Below are 25,406 nucleotides of genomic sequence, written 5' to 3' on the forward strand. Positions count from 1 at the left end.
CATCTTGATCATTTTCCATTCCAACTTTTTAGATCAACCAAGTGCTTTTGAATTTTGCCAGGAAGAACTGTTTTTGCTTATTTAAAAAGTTAATTTTTTAACTTTCATACATAAAAATAAATAAATTTTAACAGCAATATGTCCAATATGTCATAATCTTAAAAAACATTTCTTTTAGTTACTGAATATCGTCTTCCAATAAAATTACATGAGTACCTCCAACAAATTATCAAGTCAAATTTGTTTGTAATTAAATTTTTGTTAATTTAAATTTTAACACTTTTTTCTTTTTTTATCATCAGCTATTTTTATAATTACTTTTTTAAAATTATTTTTTTAAATTATTTTTTATAATCACTTTTTTTAATTATATCTTTTAATTATTTCTTTAATTATTAAAAAAATATTTTTTAAATTATTTAAAAAAAATAATTTTTAAAACTTAAAAATCATTTTTTAAATTATTTTTTAAAATAATTTAAAATTTTTTTAGAAACTTTAAAAAATTATTTGTATTATTGTTTTAATTAGTTTTTTTTAATTATTTTAAAAATTATTCAAAAAAAATTTTTCATTTAATTATCTTATTACTGAATATCGTCTTCCAATAAAATTACAATCAAATCAACAAATTATCAAGTCAAATTTGTTTGTAATTAAATTTTTGTTAATTTAAATTTTAACACTTTTTCTCTTTTTATCATCAGCTATTTTTATAATTACTTTTTTAACATTATTTTTTAAAATTATTTTTTAAATTATTTTTTATAATCACTTTTTTTAATTATATCTTTTAATTATTTCTTTAATTATTAAAAAAATATTTTTTAAATTATTTAAAAAAAATAATTTTTAAAACTTAAAAATCATTTTTTAAATTATTTTTTAAAATAATTTAAAATTTTTTTAGAAACTTTAAAAAATTATTTGTATTATTGTTTTAATTAGTTTTTTAATTATTTTAAAAATTATTCAAAAAAGATTTTTCATTTAATTATTTTATTACTGAATATCGTCTTCCAATAAAATTACATGAGTACCTCCAACAAATTATCAAGTCAAATTTGTTTGTAATTAAATTTTTGTTAATTCAAATTTTAACATGGACACTTTTTTTTCTTTTTTTTATCATCTATAGCTATTTTTATAATTACTTTTTTTAAATTATTTTTTTAAATTATTTCTTTAATTATTTAAAAAATCATTTTTTAAATTATTTTTTAAAATAATTTAAAAAATAATTTTAAAAACTTTTTAAAAAATTATTTGTATTATTGTTTTAATTAATTTTTTAATTATTTAAAAAAATTATTTAAAAAATCTTTCATTTAATTATTTTTAAAATTATTTTTTAACGATTTATAAATTATTGCTTAAATTATTTTTTTAAATTATTAAAAATAAATTTTTCAGTTAATTATATTTTAATTATTTTTTATTTTTAAAATTGTTTTTTTTAAATTATTTAAAATGAATTTTTCAGTAAATTATATTTTAATTATTTTTATTTTTTAAATTGTTTTTTTAATTATTTTTTAAAATTACCATTATTATTATTTAATTATTTTTAAAATTGTTTTTATGATTCTTAAATTATTTTTTTAATATTTTTTTAAAATCATTACTTTTAAATTACATTTTTAGAGTTATTTTTAATAATTTTTAAAATTATTTTTTGTATTATTTTTAAATTATTTTTTTAATATTTTTTAAAATCATTACTTTTAAATTACATTTTTAGAGTTATTTTTAATAATTTTTAAAATTATTTTTTGTATCATTTTTAAATTATTTTTTAAATTATGTTTTAAAATTGTTATTTTAATGATTTTTTTTTATTATGTTTTTGGTAATTTTTTAAAATTCTTATTTTAAAATTCTTATTTTTAATATTATTTTTAAAAAATTATTTTGTAGGAATATCTAGAAAAAGAAGTGCATATATTGGCAAAAAAGAATGCTGCTTTGGAAAGTGACCTCCACTGCGAGAAGGCCCAAGTGGATATGTTAGAAGATTTGGAACATGTAAGATTTTTCGGAAGAAATTTTATTGCTTGTTGAGATAATCGACAGATCGATTATTTTAAATATGTTGTTTTAAACAAAACAATATGACGTACTTAATTGTCGTGTCAAAAATAGTAACATATCCAAAAATTACGAAAATTCGTCGAGTAGAACAACTGTTATTGTGTTTTTAGTAAATTGGTTGGTTGGTTGGTTGGTTGGTTGTTTTACGGCATATCAACCCTTTTCGGGTTATTTAATGCCAAATCCAAAGATTTTGAAGAAAAATTTTTTTAATAGAATATATTTGTTGTTTTCACGTCGGTTTCTATTTAACCCATTGTTGGGACCCTAACAGGTACTACCACTCCGGGTCAGAGTGGACCTGGGAGCAATGGTAATTAAAGGGTGGCTCCACACTCCCCAAAGTCCACAAGCTGGGGCCTCACCACTGAATATAGTTTAAGGTCATATCCAGGACCCCCATTGAGGGACTTTTACCCTCTGCAGGGGGGCAGTCGGCGTATTCTAATGCCCCACCGACAGGGCCTGTTTTTTAAAAAAAAAAAATATCTACTACTATAGGATACAAATGTTCGACGCCATTACGATGTAATCTAAAATATGCGTTCTGAGTTATGTCCCTTTTGTGTGAAATCTTCTCCGTCTACTTTATAACATCTAGGAAAAATGCAATTGGGTTTGTATTACTATACACATAGATTTGAAAAAGTTGTCATAAAAACAAATATATAACGAATAAATGTTATCAAAGGAAAGATAAGTTACTTTTCTACCTAACTGGATATATTTTTTTGGTGTTTTTTTATTTAATGTAACGTGTTTATTCGGCTCAAAAAACATACAGTGTTTACCGATGTATTTGAAAATTGCAAATGGCGGCATGCGCGCTGTTGAACACGGTAAGTTTGGGAAAACGAGTTTAAACAAAAGAAATATACAAAATACTGTTAGAAACTCACTCAATATATGTTACCGTGACATAGGCGGACATATATTCGGTGGGTTTCTAATAGTATTTTGTATAATTTGTTTGTTTAAACTCATTTTCACAAACTTACTGTATTTAACAGCGAGCATGGCGCCATTTGTCTTTTTCAAATATATCGATAAACACTGTATGATTTTCGAGCCAATTACACGTTTTAAAGTGAGTAAAACCACTAGAAACTTTTCCAAATAGGTAGAAGAGTAACTTATCTTGCCTTTGATAACATTTATTTGTTACATATTTGTTTTTTGACAACTTTTTTTCGAATCTTTGTGTAGAGTAACATAAACCCCGCAAGTTTACCAATGTTATATTGCATACCCCCCCCCCATATTTACATGAATAAACCAGAAACCGGAGGAGCAGCGATAGTGATAGTGATAATAATGGCGACGCTAAGACAAAACCCGTCTGTCGATACAACGCGAATGAAAACACTAAACGCATACGACAACTTCAAAGGCCATTTTTTTTATGTACACGCATCAATAGAATAACTCACACCTCACTTCAATCAAAGAAAACCGCCAGAGGAAACCGCACATCAAAAGAAAAATCAAAATACAAAACACAAACATCACAGCAGACGATAAACACGAATAATTATTTCACGAAACACTACAACAGTACAATGCATTCACAACTTTCTTAGTTTTAAATAAATATTACACATGTATACAAACATCAAACAGATGACTCCCTACAATACATTAAAACACAAAAAAAAACCAACACAAATAAAAAGCGAAACGATGACCAGCGATAAAAGCCGCCTTTTGCCTACTACTACGTCCGCATCGCGAGTATAAAAATGTTAGCTTTTTCGACAAGCAAGCAGATCGGCCCAGATCGGCCCCTACGTGGCAAGCTGTGAATCTCGCTCCGTCAGCAGCAGTTAACCCCCTCGCACAGCGACACCAGCTACTGAAATTACTGCCGCCATCCTACTCGTGATACTGAACAGCAAGCTTTGAACACTACCTCTCTTCCGCCACCAGCACCGCCAGATGACCACAGTCCACCAGCCAACAGCTGTTAACCCCCCCCCCCGACAGCGACACCAGCTATTGAAATTACTGCACTTTATTTATTTATTTATCCCCCTTCTGCCGTTACTGCCGCCGCCAGATCACCACAGCTCACCAGCCAACAGCCATCAACCTCTCGCCAGCGGCACCAGCTATTAAGGATCGCCGCACCCCAGACACCAGAATGCTAAGTCACGTTCCTGCCATCGCCGCCCCCCACCTCAGGCTGACAATAACCTAGATCGTCGCCAAGTTCATATCTACACCCAACCAGCATTCCTACCGACGCTCCACCGCTGCCACCACCGTCAAATTATCCTGACACACCAAACAGTTCGCTTTACGATCGTTTATACTTTAAATAAAACGTTTAAACTCAACCTTTTCGTTTGTCACTTTCTTGCTTTCTATACGCTCAGTTTTTAATATAACCCCAAGTTTTCCGTAAAAATTACTTTAACTATAAATAACTTTCTATTCGATGAATTTTTGGCTCTATTACTATTGTCGACATTGCAATTAAGTACGTAGTGTTGTTTTTGCTTAAAACGACATATTTATTTTAAAAAAATCGATCTTTCGACTCTATCTTAACAAACACCGTTCTTTTCTGCTTTTGAAGTGCCGTTTTCTTAGTTATATAAAGTATTCACCGATGCCTGGTATCACAGTCATGATGGGAGCATAGGTAAATGTTTTCCAACTCCTAACCAAAAATAAAAATAAAAAGGTTGTCAGAAACAGCATTAAGGCGAATACGATTTTAAAAGCCCAATAAGTGACTTTTATTTAACAATAGAAAAATAATGAATCATGTTTTTATTGTTGACGTATTTTTTTTTTAATGTGTTTTCCAACACACGAGCAAGAAAATAATAAATGTCCTTAAAAGGAAGTGTCCTGGCATAAAGGCAATGTTTGTAACTGTTTGTATGGTCGTTAGGAATATATATATATATATATATATATATATATATATATATATATATATATATATATATATATATATATATATATATATAAAGTTGAATGTGTGTGTGTGTGTGTGTGTGTGTGTGTGTGTGTGTGTGTGTGTGGTCACGAATAGGCCACCTTCGTGGACTTCGGGCCAAGATCAAAGTGTAGTATCTGTTCCGGCAGATACTGCAAGCAAAGACCATATGTGGGGGCAACCCCACATATAAGACCTTGGTCAATGTAGGGGCAAACCTTCATACCAATTGTCACTATCCAGCTCCCCTACTCCCCGGGGAGCTGGTCCCCATTTCCCCTTCACTCCTCACATTAAAAATCGGCCTTGTGCCTAATTTGCTCAGTGGGGGAGCAAATAAATACCATCTGTTCCGGCATAAAGGCAATGTTTGTAACTGTTTGTATGGTCGTTAGGACTATATATATATATATATATATATATATATATATATATATATATATATATATATATATATATATATATATATATATATATATATACACACAATATTTATTATTACACTATATATACATATTTCAAGGTCGTACCATTGGTTTCGATACACCGAAAACAGTAATAATATACTGTGGAAAATCGGTATAATCTCTTCGGCGACAAAAAAAAATCTGAAACTAATGCAAAATGAACGAACATAGAAGAAACGCTAGACGAGCGTTTAAGACTCAGAATTTCATATTTAAAAAAATATCGTTTTAAAACTGACGTTAATAGATTATTATAGAAGAAAGAAAGGAAGAATGTGTGTGTGTGTGTGTGTGTGTGTGTGTGTGTGTGTGTGTGTGCGTGTGTGTGTGTGCGTGCGTGCGTGCATAGCGGGGAAGGGGGTGCGATGGAAAACTCTCTAAAAAATATAAAGGTCCTGTTAAAGCCATATTAATAAATAAAAGTAGGGCAATTAACGGTAATAAATAATGAGAAAGGCATGAATATATTAATATGATTTATAAAAATTTTAAAATTATTTAAATTAATTAAATTAATTAAATTAAATAAAATAAGGATAAAGATAAATAAGGTAAATTTAATAAATAAATAAAAAATAAGAACTTTAAAAGAATTTTAAATTTTTTTAAAAATATTAATATTTTAATTATGAGAGAATAATAGTGAATGGAGAAATTTAAGATAATTAAAATAATTAAAGGAAATTAATAAATATTAAAAGACTATACAACTATCAGATGCGAAGGTTGTGGGGGGGGGAATAGTTTCTCTATAAAGGTTATCCTTATTATTGGGGGGGGGTTATATGGTAAAGTTAAAGATATTAGGTGGTGAGAAAGGTTGAGATATGAGTAGGAGAGAGTTGGTTTGGAGATTAGAATGAGAGGTGAATGTGGAATTTAGGTGTCTATACGTGAATAGGGTGTCTTTGTGTAAATAGGGTGTGTGATAGTAAGGAGGTAAGGTGGCGAGGAATGTTGAGGTATGATTAGAAGAGAGATGGTTTGAGGTTTAGAGTGAGAGGTGAATGTGGTATTTAGGTGTCTATGTGTGAATTAGGAGTCTTTGTGTAAATGGAGTGTGAATCGGTTAAGTTATGCTGTTGTTAGGCCATTTGGCAAGGAGGAATTTTCTTTTGTGGGGACGTTGTCTGAAGATTTCGTTTTTAATATTCATACAGGCTATGGATGGATTATTGATAGCCTGAAGGATCCTAAATTTTTCAGTAGTGCAAAGTGAGCAGGTCTTGGAGGTTGGGTCGTAAGATTTTTTAATATCCATGATTGACCATTTTATTTTATATGGAGTATTAGATTCTTTAAGCGACCAAATCTTGGTGGCTAAAGATGTGTCAAATTTCTTTTGGGGATATTTGAAAGTGGAGTTATGTGCATACAGCCTCTGCTTGAAGGTACCCTGAGTCATTCCAATGTAGATTTCTTCTTTACCTGGGTTATTTTCAGGAATGACTTTGGCCTGGTAAACGATAGATTTGATTGTGCAGCCTCCCCCCAGAGGACAGGTATCTCCTCCCCTGCATGAAATTCTGAGTCTTAAACGCTCGTCTAGCGTTTCTTCTATGTTCGTTCATTTTGCATTAGTTTCAGATTTTTCTTTGTCGCCGAAGAGATTATACCGATTTTCCACAGTATATTATTACTGTTTTCGGTGTATCGAAACCAATGGTACGACCTTGAAATATGTATATATAGTGTAATAATAAATATTGTATCTTCAGCTCTCACATCTACGATCGAGCACTTTACTGGATTTTTTTCATCACCCCTGGACACGCTATATATATATGTATATATATAATATAAAGTTGAATATGTGTGTGTGTGTGTGTGTGTGTGTGTGTGGTCACGAATAGGCCACCTTCGTGGATTTCGTGCCAAGATCAAAGTGTAGTATCTGCTGGAAAAGATACTGCAAACAAAGACCATATGTGGGGGCGACCCCACATATAAGACCTTGGTCAATGTAGGGGCAACTCTTCATACCAATTGTCACTAACCAACTCCCCTACTCCCCGGGGAGTTGGTCCCGATTTCCCCTTCACTCCTCACATTAAAAATCGGCCTTGTGCCTAATTTGCTCGGTCGGGGAGCAAATAAATACCGTGTTTGGTCACGAATAGGCTCCTATATGGTTGACTATTTTAAAAAAACTGATTACATATAATGATAGAAGATGTATCGAGACACAGGAATGGGTATGTTTGATCTGGCAGAACAGTGGTTCATTAAAATTGTGGGGTTTGCGTTCGCGCGTGGTTCACAAAGTATGGAAATAAAAAAATTAAAAATTAAAAAAAAAACGTTTACAAGTGTTTCTGATATAGCTGTACATAAGAATACTTTGATAAGTATGTTTTAACTGAAATAGGGACGGTATAATAAAATTGTGGGGTCTGCATTCGCGCCTGGCATCCATAGATTGGAAATAGGCACAAACTTTAATAAAGACTTTTCATATCTATCTGTGTAAATATACTTTGATAATTATGTTTCAGTTTGAAGAAATATGGTATAATAAAATTATGGAGCGTTCGTTCGCACCTGACCTCCATAGAATGAAAATATGTCACAAAGTTTAACAAGGTTTTTTTTATATAGATCCACAGAATATTGTGATAAGTGTTTCAGTGTGAACAGGTATGGTATAATAAATTATGGGGTTTATCTATTTTATTTTTATTTTCATCATATTTTGCTTTGGTTTTGATATCCCCAAATTCAACCCAAATTTACAACCCTTCCTTTTCATAACCTATCATACTTTCATAAATCAGAGACCATTTTCTGTAGGCTGTTTTTGAACCCAGTCAACGACGGGTACTTTTGTTAGTATATATATATATATATATATATATATATATATATATATATATATATATATATATATATATATATATATAAACAGTCTGATAGGATTTAAATTGGAATGGGCAATAAAAAGCAAAAGAGAGAAATCTTTCTCTGACTGAGGCAGAATGTCATTTTTACAGAAAAAAATGTTTTTCTTTTTTCAATGTAAAGGAAAATAAATTTTGGTTTTGTATTACTGTACACACAGATTCGAAAAAGTTGTCAAAAAACAAATATATATCAAATAGATGTTATCAAAGGCAAGATAAGTTACTTTTCTACCTAACTGGATAATTTTTTGGTGTTTTTATTTAATAAAACATGTTTATTCAGCCCGAAAAACATACAGTGTTTACCGATGTATTGGAAAATTTAAAATTGTGCACGACTCTTTCTTGAACACAGTAAGTCTTGGACAATGAGTTAAAAATAAGAATCTTTCCAAAATACTATTAGAAACCCACCGAATATATATCAGCCTATGTCACGGTAACATAATGAGTGAGTTTCTAACAGAATTTTGTATAGTTTTTTATTTTTAACTCATTTTTCAAAACTTACCATGTAGGAAAATGTGTACACACACACACACACACACACACGCACACGCACACACAGACATGGATCTAACTTAATAATTTGATTTGAGCCCAAAACAATAATTGTTAAGGGGTCATAATAGGGGTAAAATTTTAAAAACATTGACCAAATTACTCAGTCAATTTCTGGTCTAAACATTTGACATTTTACATAAAGGGTGTTCAGAGATAGGCAAAGCTTTTTAATCGGTTTCGGTCAAAAATTTGAGCTAACAATATATAAATGTATGTATGTATGTTTGCATGTCTGCCTAAAACTTTCGACAGAGGCGACGAATTTTCACAAGATCAGTATCGTTTTGAAGCTCGACCCTTCAGACGACAAACACCGAAAAATTGGCTAAAAACATTAATTTCTTCAGCCTAAACTGGCCACTTTTCTACAGGAAGGGGTCGCTTTTTTCGCCGATATTTTCGAAAGTCATCCGCTCTTTTCGATTGTCTAGCCTTAATTTAAACCTAGGTCACTTCCGGTTTGGCGGTGGTCGTAGCAGCAAAGACGTCATGTTTTCCCCTGTTCTTTTCCTCCTTCGTGGTATGGGTTTGTGCCTGCCTTCCTACTACCACTTTTTTTTGTTTTTTTTCTGAACACACACCTCCAAACACCCGAGCAATGCCGGGCTGAAATGCTAGTATATCTATAAAAGTGAAAGTGTCTGTGTGTGTGTCTGTCTGTGTATATTTCCCTACACAATAACTCTGTCAATTTTCAGTCTACAGACTCGAAAGTTGATGTACAGGGTTGTGAGATTTGAGAAACTCTTTCTAATCCGTTTTCGGCCAGAAATTTGGCTGTTAAGGGGTCAAATTTCAACGATTTGACCTCTGAGAACTCTACCAAACTCCTCCGACAATTTTGGGTCTAAACACTTGAAATTTTAGATATAGGTTCCTTGGACTAACTTCATAACTTTATTTGAGCCCAAAATAATAAATGTTAAGAGGTCATAATAGGGGTCAAAGTTTTTTAAAAAATTGACTGCTTCGGTCTCTACCAAATTACTCAGACAATTTCTGGTCTAAACATTTGACATTTTACATAAAGCGTATTCAGAGATAGGGCAAGTATATTGTTTTTGTTGTTTTGACTTTTGAGTATATATCCGTTAATATCTTATATGTTTTTTATATAGACGGATGTGGTTCTCTGTTGATTAAGTGTGTCTTACTGTATCGGATATATACTTGAGAGTCAAAAGAATGAAAAGAATATTCTATTGTCACAGTCCTAGTTATAACACAAGAAACTAAAGGAAGTTTTTTAACATAAATATATTGTTTCGTTTTTCGTATCTCGGTGACTCCGTTCCATTTGGTGTCTATAGACAATCAACCGTATTCACTTCCGGTGCTTGATTTTTTTCTGAGCACTGATTTTGGAGATTACCTATATATATATATATATATATATATATATATATATATATATATATATATATATATATATACTAGCATGGGTGCCCGGCGTTGCCTAGGTGTTTGGAGGTGTATGCTGAGCAAAAGAAAACAAAAACGGTCAACTTTTTAAACTTTGATCCCTATTATGATCTCTTAACATTTATTGTTTTGGGCTCAGATAAAGTTATTAAGTTAGATCCATGTCCAAGGAACCCAAATCTAAAATTTCAAGTGTTTAGACCCAAAATTGTCGGAGGAGTTTGGTAGAGTTCTCAAAGGTCAAATCGTTGAAATTTGACCCCTTAACAGCCAAATTTCTGGCCGAAAACCAATCACAAAGATTTTCCCAAATCTCAGTACCCTGTATATCAAATTTCGAGTCTGTAGACTAGACTAAAAATTGACAGAGTTATTGTTAAGGAAAATGTACACAGACACGTTCACTATATATATATATATATATATATATATATATATATATATATATATATATATATATATATATATATATATATATACCAAACAAAAAATACTGTCATTTTGAATTGGTAATTAAAAAATATGAAAATGCGAGAGCTAAACATTCATTTGCATGGCCTCGGTATTTATAAAAAGGGTTAGGGGGAGGAAGGATGCCATAGAGGTCACAACAAAGAATACATGAAATGAACAACGTTGGAAATGTGTAGATTCTGACTCCATATAATTAAAGACAGACGAATATTGAAGGTTGAGAACCGATTTTATTTACTACTAACAACTTGTATTAGAAGAGGCAAAGTGTTCGTAGGATGGAATGTGATTTAACGAAGAATGGATTGTCCGATGGAGATATTTGACAGTTTGTATTACGGCGAAATGTTCGTAGAATGTTTGCAGGTATGTACGATTTAACAAGGAATGAATGTTCGTAAAACGTTTGTAGGTATGTATGAATTGACAAGGAATGAATGTTCGTACAACGTTTGTAGGTATGTATGAATTGACAAGGAATGAATGTTCGTAAAATGTTTGTAGGTATGTATGAATTGACAAGGAATGAATGTTCGTAAAACGTTTTAGTTATGTATGAATTGACAAGGAATGAATGTTCGTAAAACGTTTTAGGTATGTATGAATTGACAAGGAATGAATGTTCGTAAAACGTTTTAGGTATGTATGAATTGACAAGGAATGAATGTTCGTAAAACGTTTGTAGGTATGTATGAATTGACAAGGAATGAATGTTCGTAAAACGTTTTAGTTATGTATGAATTGACAAGGAATGAATGTTCGTAAAACGTTTTAGGTATGTATGAATTGACAAGGAATGAATGTTCGTAAAACGTTTGTAGGTATGTATGAATTGACAAGGAATGAATGTTCGTAAAACGTTTTAGTTATGTATGAATTGACAAGGAATGAATGTTCGTAAAACGTTTTAGGTATGTATGAATTGACAAGGAATGAATGTTCGTAAAACGTTTTAGTTATGTATGAATTGACAAGGAATGAATGTTCGTAAAACATTTGTAGGTATGTATGAATTGACAAGGAATGAATGTTCGTAAAACGTTTGTAGGTATGTATGAATTGACAAGGAATGAATGTTCGTAAAACGTTTGTAGGTATGTATGAATTGACAAGGAATGAATGTTCGTAAAACGTTTTAGGTATGTATGAATTGTCAAGGAATGAAGGTTCGTAAAACGTTTTAGTTATGTATGAATTGACAAGGAATGAATGTTCGTAAAACGTTTTAGGTATGTATGAATTGACAAGGAATGAATGTTCGTAAAACGTTTTAGTTATGTATGAATTGACAAGGAATGAATGTTCGTAAAACATTTGTAGGTATGTATGAATTGACAAGGAATGAATGTTCGTAAAACGTTTGTAGGTATGTATGAATTGACAAGGAATGAATGTTCGTAAAACGTTTGTAGGTACGTATGAATTGACAAGGAATGAATGTTCGTAAAACGTTTGTAGGTATGTATGAATTGACAAGGAATGAATGTTCGTAAAATGTTTGTAGGTATGTATGAATTGACAAGGAATGAATGTTCGTAAAATGTTTGTAGGTATGTATGAATTGACAAGGAATGAATGTTCATAAAATGTTTGTAGGTATGTATGAATTGACAAGGAATGAATGTTCGTAAAACGTTTTAGGTATGTATGAATTGACAAGGAATGAATGTTCGTAAAATGTTTGTAGGTATGTATGAATTGACAAGGAATGAATGTTCGTAAAACATTTTGTTATATTCCTAAATACTTAGGAAATAAAGACAAACGTGAGTTACACCGAGTGGTATGTGTAATGGGGTTTATTTATAATACAGAAACGTAAGGCTGCTCGCCTAAGGTAAATAGAAGTACATAGTAACAAGTATGGGGAAGAAAGTCTGATAATCAACACGTAAGACTATCCGTCTTACTGCAACTGCTTGTCTGCCGCTGTCTGCCCAACAGTCCAATATATATATACAGTTTGTAACCGGTGTATAGCCAGTTATGTTCCTTCACAACACCTCCCCCTGAAGCTGAAATCTTCCTGATTTTAGCTTAAATACCTCTTCCTTTTAGGGTCAGGGCTTAATCTCCTGGTAACTTTTCTCTTTCTTGCGCTTTTCCTTCTGGTCAGCGTTACCCGGGGTAAAGGTTTCTGTCCAGCCCGTATGGTCGGTTCAGGCGAAATATTCATTATTTGCGGTACACACGCTGGTTTTGGTATATCAAAAATATCGCACAGTGTTTCCATTGGTGTCTCTTCCACATTTGGAGACAGTCTGGGACGTATTTGATTTCTGTGTCTTTTGCAGACAAAACTTAATCCTTGGATGGTATAGACCATGCTCCCAATCCTTTTTTTGATAATACCTTCAACCCACTGATTTCGTCCATTTTGAAAATTTTTGAAATATACATTTTCACCTGGGGAGAAGCACTTGGTATTAAGGTTTTCTTTTTTGAAAACTTTCTTTTTCTCTGGTAGCAGCCTATCGAAGACAGATCTTATCTTTCTTGCAAACATTAGCTCAGCCGGGGAAGAATTGACATTATTATTAGGATTTGGTGTCACCCTGTAAATTGCTAAAAATGTTTGAATACATTGTTCGTCTGTGTCCGTAGTAAGATTTTTCTTAAGTGCCCTTTTAAACGTATCTACAAATTTTTCGGCCAACCCATTCGATCGTGGATGGTACACAGGTGTTGTCATATGTAGAATATTTAGTGAGTCACAGAATTCTTTGAATTCATGAGCAGTAAATGCTGTTCCATTATCGCTCACTAAGGTTTTTGGCACTCCAAAACGGCTAAAAATTTCATTAAGCGCACTCACAGTGTTTTTTGCTGTTGGATGTCTAAACTTAAATATTTCTGGCCATTTTGAAAAAGAATCTACAATAATCAAGTAAAAATAACCATTTATAGGTCCCGCATAATCAATATGCAGACGTGACCAGGGTAGGTCCGTCTTTGGCCATGGCGTCGTTTTTACTGGAGGATCTCGAGCTGCTAATTGACATCCTCTGCATGTCTTGACACATTTTTCAACTTCCTTGTCCATACCAGGCCAGTACACATATCCTCTCATAAGGGATTTCATTCTCGAAATGCCCGGATGACCTGTATGAAATTCCTTCAGAATTTTCCTCTGTAACGTTAGTGGAATTACGATCCTCTCACCATACATGAGCACATCTTCACAGATGGAAAAAGGCGTTGTTTGATCTACCTTTTTATTTTTTTTTATCCATCCCAATTGATTTTTCATTTTCTTAATGAAAATGTCATTTACTGCCTCTTTTTTTATTTTTTCGAAAGTTACCGGAAGTTCACGTATCATATTACACATTGAACTTGTACATTCACTTTCGTCTTTAAGCGCAGCAATTACCGTTTCTTCGAAACTTTCGCTTCTTTTAGGGATCAACCGTGATAATGCATCTGCGTGTCCTAACTTTTTTGAGGATACATGTTCCATCTTAAACTGATAGTTTAAGAGGGTTACAGCCCATCGCTGTAATCGATTCGCAGTATGTGTGGGAATGCCTTTCTTTGATCCAAATATGGTAAGTAGGGGTTTATGGTCGGTTTGCAAAATAAAAGATCGTCCATGGAGAAATCGATTGTACTTTGTAATTCCAAATATTATCGACAGCGCCTCTTTTTCAATTTGGCTGTAATTTTTCTCCGCTGCAACCAACGTTCTTGAAGCATGGGCGATAGCTTTTGTCCTACCATCCTCATACTTGTGAAGTAATACAGCGCCAACACCGTAATCACTGGCGTCCGTTGCTAGTATTAGTTCCTTTTCTGGATTGAAATGTGCCAATGCTAAGTCTGACAGTAGACATCTTTTGATATTTTGGAAAGCAGATTCACATTCCTTATTCCAGTTCCATTTAACACCCTTTTTCAGTAACTCGTTAAGAGGAGCTCTTAAATTATGTATGTTAGGGATGTAAATTGCATAGTATTGAACTAATCCCAAAAACGATTTTAATTTTGTCACTGAATCTGGAGCAGGCATCTTTTCAATTGCTTCAGTCCTTTGTGGATCCGGTCTTCGACCCTCTTTGTCGATTATTTGACCTAGATATTTAATTTTTTTCATAAAAAAATCGCATTTTTCTGGGCTCAATTTAAAACCAAATTCCTGTATTCTTTTGAATACTTCTTTTACATGCTTCTTATGATCTTGCAAATTTTCACTTTTAATTAGGATATCGTCAAGGTAGGCCATTGAAAATTCCAACCCTGCCAGCATCGTGTCCATAATTTGCTGGAAAATAGCAGGAGCAACCTTTAATCCAAAAGGAAGCCTCTTTAGCTTAAAAATGCCCTTATGAGTATTTATGCCTAAGTATTTGGAGCATTCATCGCTGATCTTAATTTGCAAGTAAGCATCTGAGAGGTCTATCTTAGAAAAAATTTTTCCTCCGTTAAGCTTAGAGAACAGATCTTCTGCGGACGGAAGGGGATAATTATGGTCCAATAGACAGTCATTTAAACCCGTTGAAAAATCTCCACAGACCCTTATTCTGTTATTTTTTTTCTTTACATACACGGTTGGACTTGCCCAATCTGTGTGGTTAACTTTTTCAATGACTTCCAGTTGTTGAAGTCTATCCAACTCTTTTTCGATTGCGTCCATCGCTGAAAAAGGCACATTCCTTTTAGGTTTGAATACTGGAGTGGCATTTTTCTTTAATTCAAATTTTGCCTCTGTCTTAATACAGAGTCCTAGTCCTTCGGCAAAAACATTGGGAAATTCAGTTTTCAAATCCTTCAGGAAGTCTTCCCTTTGGTTTGCTTTTTCTGCAGTTAAAACGTTACAAAACGAATTTATGGGTTTCTCCCATAAATTAAACAGGACAATCCAATCTACCCCAAACAGGCATGTATTCTTTCCTGGTACGACGTACACTTTGGATTTATGAGTCTGGTTAGCGAATGTCACTTTGCATTTTAATTCTCCCTTGAACTCTAATCTTTTGCCGCACACACTTCTCGCCGTCTTTCTGGTTTTCGTTAATTCAGGTCGACCTATCCTTTTCCATATATCTTCATTTATAATACTAATATCTGCACCGCTATCCAGAAGCAATGTAACCAGATGTCCATTTATCCGAACATCAACATATTTCCGTCTTTCGCAGCTTTTTTCTTTATTCATGCGAAGTGTATTTACATTATCGGTCCCTTGTCTTTTCTTCTGGGCACAGTATGTTCCCTTGTGACCTCTGAGACCACATTCATAACATATTTTGTTCCTAAACCAGCAGGTCTTATTGTTGTGTCTTAAACTACCACAACATTTACACTTTAGCTTTGGGTCTTTGTATCCTTTAAGGATCCTGTGTTCTTGGAACCTGGACTTTCTTGTGGTCCCTTGCCTTTTTACTTGCTGCACCTTAAAAATATTTTTCTCTTCAATGCGAGTGTTGTCTTTCTTTATGTTAATCAGACGTTGACACTCTTCAGTGACTTTTTGCAATGTTATGTTAGGATCCGCCTCCATAATTGTTAGGATCCGTGAACGTATATCTTTGTCCCTTGGTGCTGTGAGACCTTGTACAAAGATTAAACATTTAAATTGGTCTGCGGAAATTTCATTCAATTTAAATGATTCGCATAAACAGTTCACAGTGCAAGCATATTCTAGATAGTCTTCAGCTTCTGCCTTCTGAATGTTCAAACATTTGTATCTAGAGTGAAATAGGCTATCCCTTTTATCAAATATTTTCGACAAGGTACTAATTGTTTCCTCGAACGAAACCTCCTCCGGTTTTTTTGGTAGAATTAGATTTGCATACTTGGTGTTTTCATCAGTACCCAGTTTTTGTAGTAGCAGGGTAACTTTTTCCTCATCGGTCCAGTCTAAACATCTTTTCGTAAAAATTGTTTCGTATCTTCTGTAGTATGCAGGGAAAGTAACACCAGTATCCGGGGAGTAACGAAATTCCGTTAGTGAATTTGAAATACCCTCGGCAGAAAAATTAGTCTTCTTCCCGGTCGACGTTAGAATTAGCTTTTCTAAATTCTTTTGCTGTGTCGACATTTGTCGTTGTAGTATGTTTGTTTGTTCTTGTTGTGCCTCTAAAGTTTTTTGTGTTCTTTCTTGTTGTTGTTGCAGCTGTTGCTGTAGCTGTTGTTGTTGAATTTGTTGTTGTTGTTGTTGTTGCGCTAAAAATTGTTGAGTCATTTTTGTCTGTTCCTGGATGCTAAGGGCTAGAGCCTTAGTTAACTCTGCTAATTGTTCCATGTTAGCTTCTAGTACAAAAATGTCTTTTCGAATTCTACACAATAATTCCAAAGAAAAATCGTAAATTTACGTATATCGTAAATTAGTAGCAATATGCAGACACAACACGTTTCAACAAAGTTCATCCATAGTAATTCAACAGGCTTTGTAAAATAATTCTTTTTTTTTTTTTTTTTTTCAACAACGTAAGTTCATACACAAAATATTTCTTACTTCCCACGACAAATAGTTCCAATTATTTATATAAAGGCAATAACAAACAATTAATTTTCCAAAAAAAAAAATATATGGCTGCCGTTCCCACGTGGCATAAAATGGTACCATAGTCGTTGTATTTATATTTTTTCTTTCGAAACTCGTAATCCTTTAGTGTAGTTTCGAATTCAACTTGCGACCATTTTTTTTTTTTTTTTTTTTTTTTTTTTTACTTGTCAAATTAAATATAAATTCCACTTTACCTTGAACATGTTTCTATAATTTCTTGTGAGTTCTTTACGAAGAAAAATCCGTACTTTTCGCTACTTTAGGTAGGAAAAATTTTTAAATTCATTGACGCACGTGGTCAAAAATCCTTGTGTAGTTTGTTTTTTTCGTAAAACAAAAAATCCTTGCATTGTACACAGTCCTTGGTACGGTAATTTATCTCTGTTAAGAGAAAGAACATCCTTTCGTCGCCATTGTTATATTCCTAAATACTTAGGAAATAAAGACAAACGTGAGTTACACCGAGTGGTATGTGTAATGGGGTTTATTTATAATACAGAAACGTAAGGCTGCTCGCCTAAGGTAAATAGAAGTACATAGTAACAAGTATGGGGAAGAAAGTCTGATAATCAACACGTAAGACTATCCGTCTTACTGCGACTGCTTGTCTGCCGCTGTCTGCCCAACAGTCCAATATATATATATATACAGTTTGTAACCGGTGTATAGCCAGTTATGTTCCTTCACAACACGTTTGTAGGTATGTATGAATTGACAAGGAATGAATGTTCATAAAATGTTTCTAGGTATGTATGAATTGGCAAGGAATGAATGTTCGTAAAACGTTTTAGGTATGTATGAATTGACAAGGAATGAATGTTCGTAAAATGTTTGTAGGTATGTATGAATTGACAAGGAATGAATGTTCATAAAATGTTTGTAGGTATGTATGAATTGACAAGGAATGAATGTTCGTAAAACGTTTTAGGTATGTATGAATTGACAAGGAATGAATGTTCGTAAAATGTTTGTAGGTATGTATGAATTGACAAGGAATGAATGTTCGTAAAATGTTTGTAGGTATGTATGAATTGACAAGGAATGAATGTTCGTAAAATGTTTGTAGGTATGTATGAATTGACAAGGAATGAATGTTCGTAAAACGTTTGTAGGTATGTATGAATTGACAAGGAATGAATGTTCGTAAAATGTTTGTAGGTATGTATGAATTGACAAGGAATGAATGTTCATAAAATGTTTGTAGGTATGTATGAATTGACAAGGAATGAATGTTCGTAAAACGTTTTAGGTATGTATGAATTGACAAGGAATGAATGTTCGTAAAATGTTTGTAGGTATGTATGAATTGACAAGGAATGAATGTTCGTAAAATGTTTGTAGGTATGTATGAATTGACAAGGAATGAATGTTCGTAAAACGTTTGTAGGTATGTATGAATTGACAAGGAATGAATGTTCGTAAAATGTTTGTAGGTATGTATGAATTGACAAGGAATGAATGTTCATAAAATGTTTGTAGGTATGTATGAATTGACAAGGAATGAATGTTCGTAAAACGTTTTAGGTATGTATGAATTGACAAGGAATGAATGTTCGTAAAATGTTTGTAGGTATGTATGAATTGACAAGGAATGAATGTTCGTAAAACGTTTGTAGGTATGTATGAATTGACAAGGAATGAATATTCGTAAAACGTTTTAGGTATGTATGAATTGACAAGGAATGAATGTTCGTAAAACGTTTTAGGTATGTATGAATTGTCAAGGAATGAAGGTTCGTAAAATGTTTGTAGATATGTATGAATTGACAAGGAATGAATGTTCGTAAAATGTTTGTAGGTATGTATGAATTGTCAAGGAATGAAGGTTCGTAAAATGTTTGTAGGTATGTATGAATTGACAAGGAATGAATGTTCGTAAAATGTTTGTAGGTATGTATGAATTGACAAGGAATGAATGTTCGTAAAACGTTTTAGTTATGTATGAATTGACAAGGAATGAATGTTCGTAAAACGTTTGTAGGTATGTATGAATTGACAAGGAATGAATGTTCGTAAAACGTTTGTAGGTATGTATGAATTGACAAGGAATGAATGTTCGTAAAACGTTTGTAGGTACGTATGAATTGACAAGGAATGAATGTTCGTAAAACGTTTGTAGGTATGTATGAATTGACAAGGAATGAATGTTCGTAAAATGTTTGTAGGTATGTATGAATTGACAAGGAATGAATGTTCGTAAAATGTTTGTAGGTATGTATGAATTGACAAGGAATGAATGTTCGTAAAACGTTTGTAGGTATGTATGAATTGACAAGGAATGAATGTTCATAAAATGTTTGGAGGTATGTATGAATTGACAAGGAATGAATGTTCGTAAAACGTTTTAGGTATGTATGAATTGACAAGGAATGAATGTTCGTAAAATGTTTGTAGGTATGTATGAATTGACAAGGAATGAATGTTCATAAAATGTTTGTAGGTATGTATGAATTGACAAGGAATGAATGTTCGTAAAACGTTTTAGGTATGTATGAATTGACAAGGAATGAATGTTCGTAAAATGTTTGTAGGTATGTATGAATTGACAAGGAATGAATGTTCGTACAACGTTTGTAGGTATGTATGAATTGACAAGGAATGAATGTTCGTAAAACGTTTTAGGTATGTATGAATTGACAAGGAATGAATGTTCGTAAAATGTTTGTAGGTATGTATGAATTGACAAGGAATGAATGTTCATAAAATGTTTGTAGGTATGTATGAATTGACAAGGAATGAATGTTCGTAAAACGTTTTAGGTATGTATGAATTGACAAGGAATGAATGTTCGTAAAATGTTTGTAGGTATGTATGAATTGACAAGGAATGAATGTTCGTAAAACGTTTTAGGTATGTATGAATTGACAAGGAATGAATGTTCGTAAAATGTTTGTAGGTATGTATGAATTGACAAGGAATGAATGTTCGTAAAACGTTTGTAGGTATGTATGAATTGACAAGGAATGAATATTCGTAAAACGTTTTAGGTATGTATGAATTGACAAGGAATGAATGTTCGTAAAACATTTGTAGGTATGTATGAATTGTCAAGGAATGAAGGTTCGTAAAATGTTTGTAGATATGTATGAATTGACAAGGAATGAATGTTCGTAAAATGTTTGTAGGTATGTATGAATTGGCAAGGAATGAATGTTCGTAAAATGTTTGTAGGTATGTATGAATTGACAAGGAATGAATGTTCGTAAAACGTTTGTAGGTATGTATGAATTGACAAGGAATGAATGTTCGTAAAACGTTTGTAGATATGTATGAATTGTCAAGGAATGAAGGTTCGTAAAATGTTTGTAGGTATGTATGAATTGACAAGGAATGAATGTTCGTAAAATGTTTGTAGGTATGTATGAATTGACAAGGAATGAATGTTCGTAAAACGTTTGTAGGTATGTATGAATGTACAAGGAATGAATGTTCGTAAAACGTTTTAGGTATGTATGAATTGATAAGGAATGAATGTTCGTAAAACGTTTTAGGTATGTATGAATTGACAAGGAATGAATGTTCGTAAAACGTTTGTAGGTATGTATGAATTGACAAGGAATGAATGTTCGTAAAACGTTTGTAGGTATGTATGAATTTACAAGGAATGAAGGTTCGTAAAACGTTTGTAGATATGTATGAATTGTCAAGGAATGAAGGTTCGTAAAATGTTTGTAGGTATGTATGAATTGACAAGGAATGAATGTTCGTAAAACGTAACTTATCTTTTGCATGATGGATGTGGTAGGGGTCGGCCGGTCATCCTGCTGTCGGTGATGCGTGTCCTGGCTTGTAACTGGAAAGCGGGTGACTTCTTTCATCAGCAGCAAGCAGCCTGGCGCCTTCGTCTTCTTTTTCCTCCTCCCTTCTTTGGTTTGTGTGAATTAGGCAGTGTGTAGAATTGAAGGCGTTTGGCCCATAACATGAGAGCGTAATCAGCTTCAGTTCACTGGTGCCTTATTTCTTTTTCTTCTTCATTATGTCTCTTCAGGTTTGGTGACAAAATCCGTCCATACGTTCGCTGACGCAGCGGGGCGAGTTCTCTTCTCTTCATCTCTTTAGGTCGGGTGGGATAATCTGTCCGTGTGTTCACTGACGCAGCAGGGCGAATCTCCTCTTCCCTCTTTTTGGTTCCCTCAAATCCCTCATTTTATAGTGGCACACCGGCTCCCAGTGACTGAGATATTTGAGGTGTTTATTTTAGGCGCGGAGCTCTGCCATTGGTCGATAATTATTTTGTGGTTATCTTATTTTTTTTTTCTTCCCAAGCGGAAGCGATGCGTGGAGCCATGTGCAAAATACGATTTTTCATTTTGTCTCTCATGGTGGATGCGTTAACATCCGGTTTCGCTGCTAGTTCTCATCATGTCCCACATTTGTTTCAGTTGCGGTGTTTTTTAATTGTTTAATTATTTTTTTATGTTTTTTTTTTTCCAGAACAATCACCGAACATTAGTTCAATTAAAAAACAATAATGCCAGACTTATTGTCGAACTGCGACTCGAGAAAGAAAAATCAACTTTATTACAACAACATTTGTTTGAAGAACAAAATGTAAGGGTTTTTTATTTATTTATTTATTTTTTTTTCTGCAGTTTAAAGCCTGTTTTTCCGTGAGTTTTGCTCGGCAACGACCGGCGAACAAGGTCAATAAAAAAAAAAAAAAAAAAAACACAAACAAAAAAGAAAGAAAATAAACAAATAACCTACCTTAATCTCTACAATTATATAAATGCAACTTTGTGCGTGAGTTTTTCCTTATAGACTCCGAAACAGCTGAACAGATTTTCTTTAAATTTTACAGACCTTTAGTGGGTGCAAGTCTAAGTAATCTTTTTTGCTATAAAAATCTGAAAAAAATCTTTTTAATGTACATACTTGTCACTGCATGAAAATGTCATATTCCAAAAATCACGTAAATCGATCACGTAGTTTTTTTTTTTTATTTAAGAAAGTCAAATATTATGAGACATTTTATCAAAGAAAAACTTCACACCATCTTGTTTTTTTGAATGATACACTGCTAGCGACACTTATTGGGAATGTTTGGAATATAAGACCTGCAAGGGACAGACAATCAACTTTCCATACTATAGGAAAAAAAAAACTTTGAAAATTAAGACATTTATAAGTTTTTGAGGATGTTGAAAACGAAAATAACGTTTAAAATTCCAAGATATGAAGAAATGTTAGTTTAAAAAAAAGGTGGAAGTCTATAAATGGTCCACTAGTAATCTTTATTACAATAAAAAAGATATGAAGAAATGTTAGTTTAAAGAAAGTGGGGGATCACTTTTCTATAATAATTTAACGTATAATGATCACCCACTTTATGGCCACCACTAGTGTAAAACTTGAATTTACGCCGCTGAAATACACATTTGCCAAATTTTTGTTGGAGGAGCGTCAACGTGTGGGTGCTTAATTTACGTAAAATTCTTCATAATATAACTTTGGTCATGATGGAAGTGACTCCGGATACTCAATAGTGGAATGACTGGAGAAAGCTGAACTAATATGTCAGCTGAGTGAGGTGAAGTGCCTCGAGTGCGTCATTTCGATGCACTTGTCAGGTAGCACGTATGCCGTATGTCACCAATTAACTGAGGAAAAACATGCAGATTGTGATTGTGTAAAAAAAAATGCTGTACACAGTCTTTGTATTGGAAGCAGTTTGTAGCATGCTGCCTCCAAATTTTTATAACATCAACAAAAAAGACTGTACATTTACACTTAAAACGGGCATGTCGTTTGTTTAAAATAATTGCTTTTTTTAAAAACACTAGCGAGGGGTACCCGGCGTTGCCCGGGTGTTTGGAGGTGTGTGTGGTTTTGGGTAAATCAAAACTCCGGGGGGGGGGAGGGTTTAAAAAAAAAAAAAAAAATGTTTTGGTAGGTAAGTATGAGGATCGAACCCGAACCATTGAGGCAAAGTTGTAAATTAAAGTGTGAAAAAAAAAAGAGTGCGACGTTAACCATTGCGCCACCGCGAGATGCTAACGGAAACACGTTTGAATTTATTTAATCACTTCAATTAGCAGGTGCACGTTTTAATGACTTAATGGGGTCAAGTTTTGACTGCGGGGTAGCATTTCATTTAGTGCGGGAATGCATTTTTTTTTTCCCCAAAAAACGTTGGGGGTAGAGGGAAACATTATAGGAAAAGGCCTAACCTACATGCAGCGAGCAAAAACTGTTGAATATTTATCTTCCCGAAGTTGAGCAAATTTAATAGACAAGCGAGTTCCGATGTTAACTGTGAGATATTACGATTTACATGTGATATTGTTGTGGTGGCAACCACTTATTTGCATATGCGAATAACATAACACTATAAATGGCAAGCCTAGGTTGGCCTTGTGGTGTCTTACTCAAATGCCACCAGAAGTGACGCCGAAGAGCGTACATGTCCTCCCACCAAGACTCTCTGACTCGACACCGTCATTTGTACATATTGTAAATATACCTTTTCTTTAATACACTTATTATTGCGTTATCTTGTTGTTTGCGTCTTCATTGTATTTCCTTACTAATTATTGTTCAACCTTGCAACCACAACAGTTGGCGACGAGATATGAAGCGTCAAATATAACAGTTTGACGAAGAACTATTTAAAAAAAAAAAATTTTAAAAAAAGTACAACGCAAAGGTTGACCATTTTTTTTAAGGAATGCAAAGTGTTGACGAGCAAACGGATTTTACGCTAAAGAGAAGTTTCAACTCAAGTGAAAAAAAAAACTCTAACGTGGCAAAAGCGACAATTTACGCCGTTTTCTGGGAATCCGACTTGCAAACGAATGTAAAAGTGAATTTTTGTTTTGTCGCTACACGACAAATCTTACTAAAGGACCAACTTGCAAACGAAAAGCGAACTTTGTTCTGTCGCAAAAACGACAGGTCAGACCCGTATTACGAAAAGCAAGGAAGTAACCTACGAAAAAAGTTCACCAGTGGATTCTAATTACTGTTCTCCGTAAACAAAACAACAACTAAAGGACTTTTTAATTAATGTTTTGGTTGACGTCGGTACTAAAAGGAAATACCACAGCTAAAACTAAAATTAAAGGAAAGCATTTTTTTTCTTGAAGTTGTCACTGAATAACGGATAATACAGTAAAACTTCACGGGAAAAAAAAGGTAATCTCAATTTAAGAGGTATTTTAATTACTAAAATACTAGAGAAAAAAAAACTCAAAGAACTAAATGTACTGCATACATTTATTCAATTGTGACTCGATTAAAAAAAAAAAAAAAAAAACCCAAACTTTTATTTTGTGGAAAGAGTTACTTATTAGTAAGTGCCTAAAAACGGAAAGTCAATTCCATTTCGTGATTCCAGATAAACCTGTTTTATTTTTTTTTTGTTGCAGCGTGACTTGCAAAAAGAATATATTATTGCAAGCAACGATATTATTATTGAAAACAGGAGCTTACAGCAATTTGCTTTTTTGTTGTAACCCAAACCGGTGTATAGTGTACATGGTACAATATTTTTTTTTTAACTACACACTAAAAAAAAAAAAAAAAACATGGAAGACTTATCAAAAATGTTCATGCAATTTTTACAAGCACAGGCTGAGCAGGATGAACGCAGACAAGCTACACAAAACGAGCTTTTGCAAACACAAATACAGGCACAGGCTGACCGTGAGGAAAAGAGAGAGGACAGATTATTGAAATGGCAGCAGGAACAAGAAGAAAAGCAGAAAATGGTGCAATTAAAGCAGAAAAAACTGCAATTGGAACGGGAAGAAAGGCATAAGAAACTACAATTGGAACGGGAAGAAAGGCATAAGAAACTACAATTGGAATATGAAGAAAGACAAGAGGAACGTTTTGCTAAAACACTGGAACTACTAAAGAGTAATCGAGAAAATGTCGATAGTGTTAATTTCTCCCATACAACTATTTTTAATAGCATGGACACATTTCATTATGTGCCTGAGGAAGAGAAGAATTTTGAAGCATACTACACAAGATACGAGGATGTTTTTCAACTGGACTGTAAAAATTGGCCAAATAGTCAGAAAGTGAGC

At 33.1% G+C, this 25,406-nt stretch overlaps 1 protein-coding gene across 2 annotated transcripts in view; it reads left to right on the plus strand.

Annotated features, from left to right (window-relative positions):
- Window positions 1–25,406, plus strand: part of LOC145258341 (uncharacterized) — a 99,590-nt gene that overhangs the window by 58,262 nt on the left and 15,922 nt on the right. For both annotated transcript variants that reach the window (XM_080116532.1, XM_080116533.1), the window contains exons 12-13: window positions 1,918–2,025; window positions 21,808–21,924. In XM_080116532.1, coding sequence (XP_079972658.1) covers window positions 1,918–2,025; window positions 21,808–21,924 — 225 coding nt within the window. The remainder of the gene's footprint in view (window positions 1–1,917; window positions 2,026–21,807; window positions 21,925–25,406) is intronic.

This window comes from Euprymna scolopes, chromosome 33, assembly GCF_053919585.1.
Source record: "Euprymna scolopes isolate OS-2025 chromosome 33, ASM5391958v1, whole genome shotgun sequence".
Lineage (NCBI taxonomy): Eukaryota > Metazoa > Mollusca > Cephalopoda > Sepiida > Sepiolidae > Euprymna > Euprymna scolopes.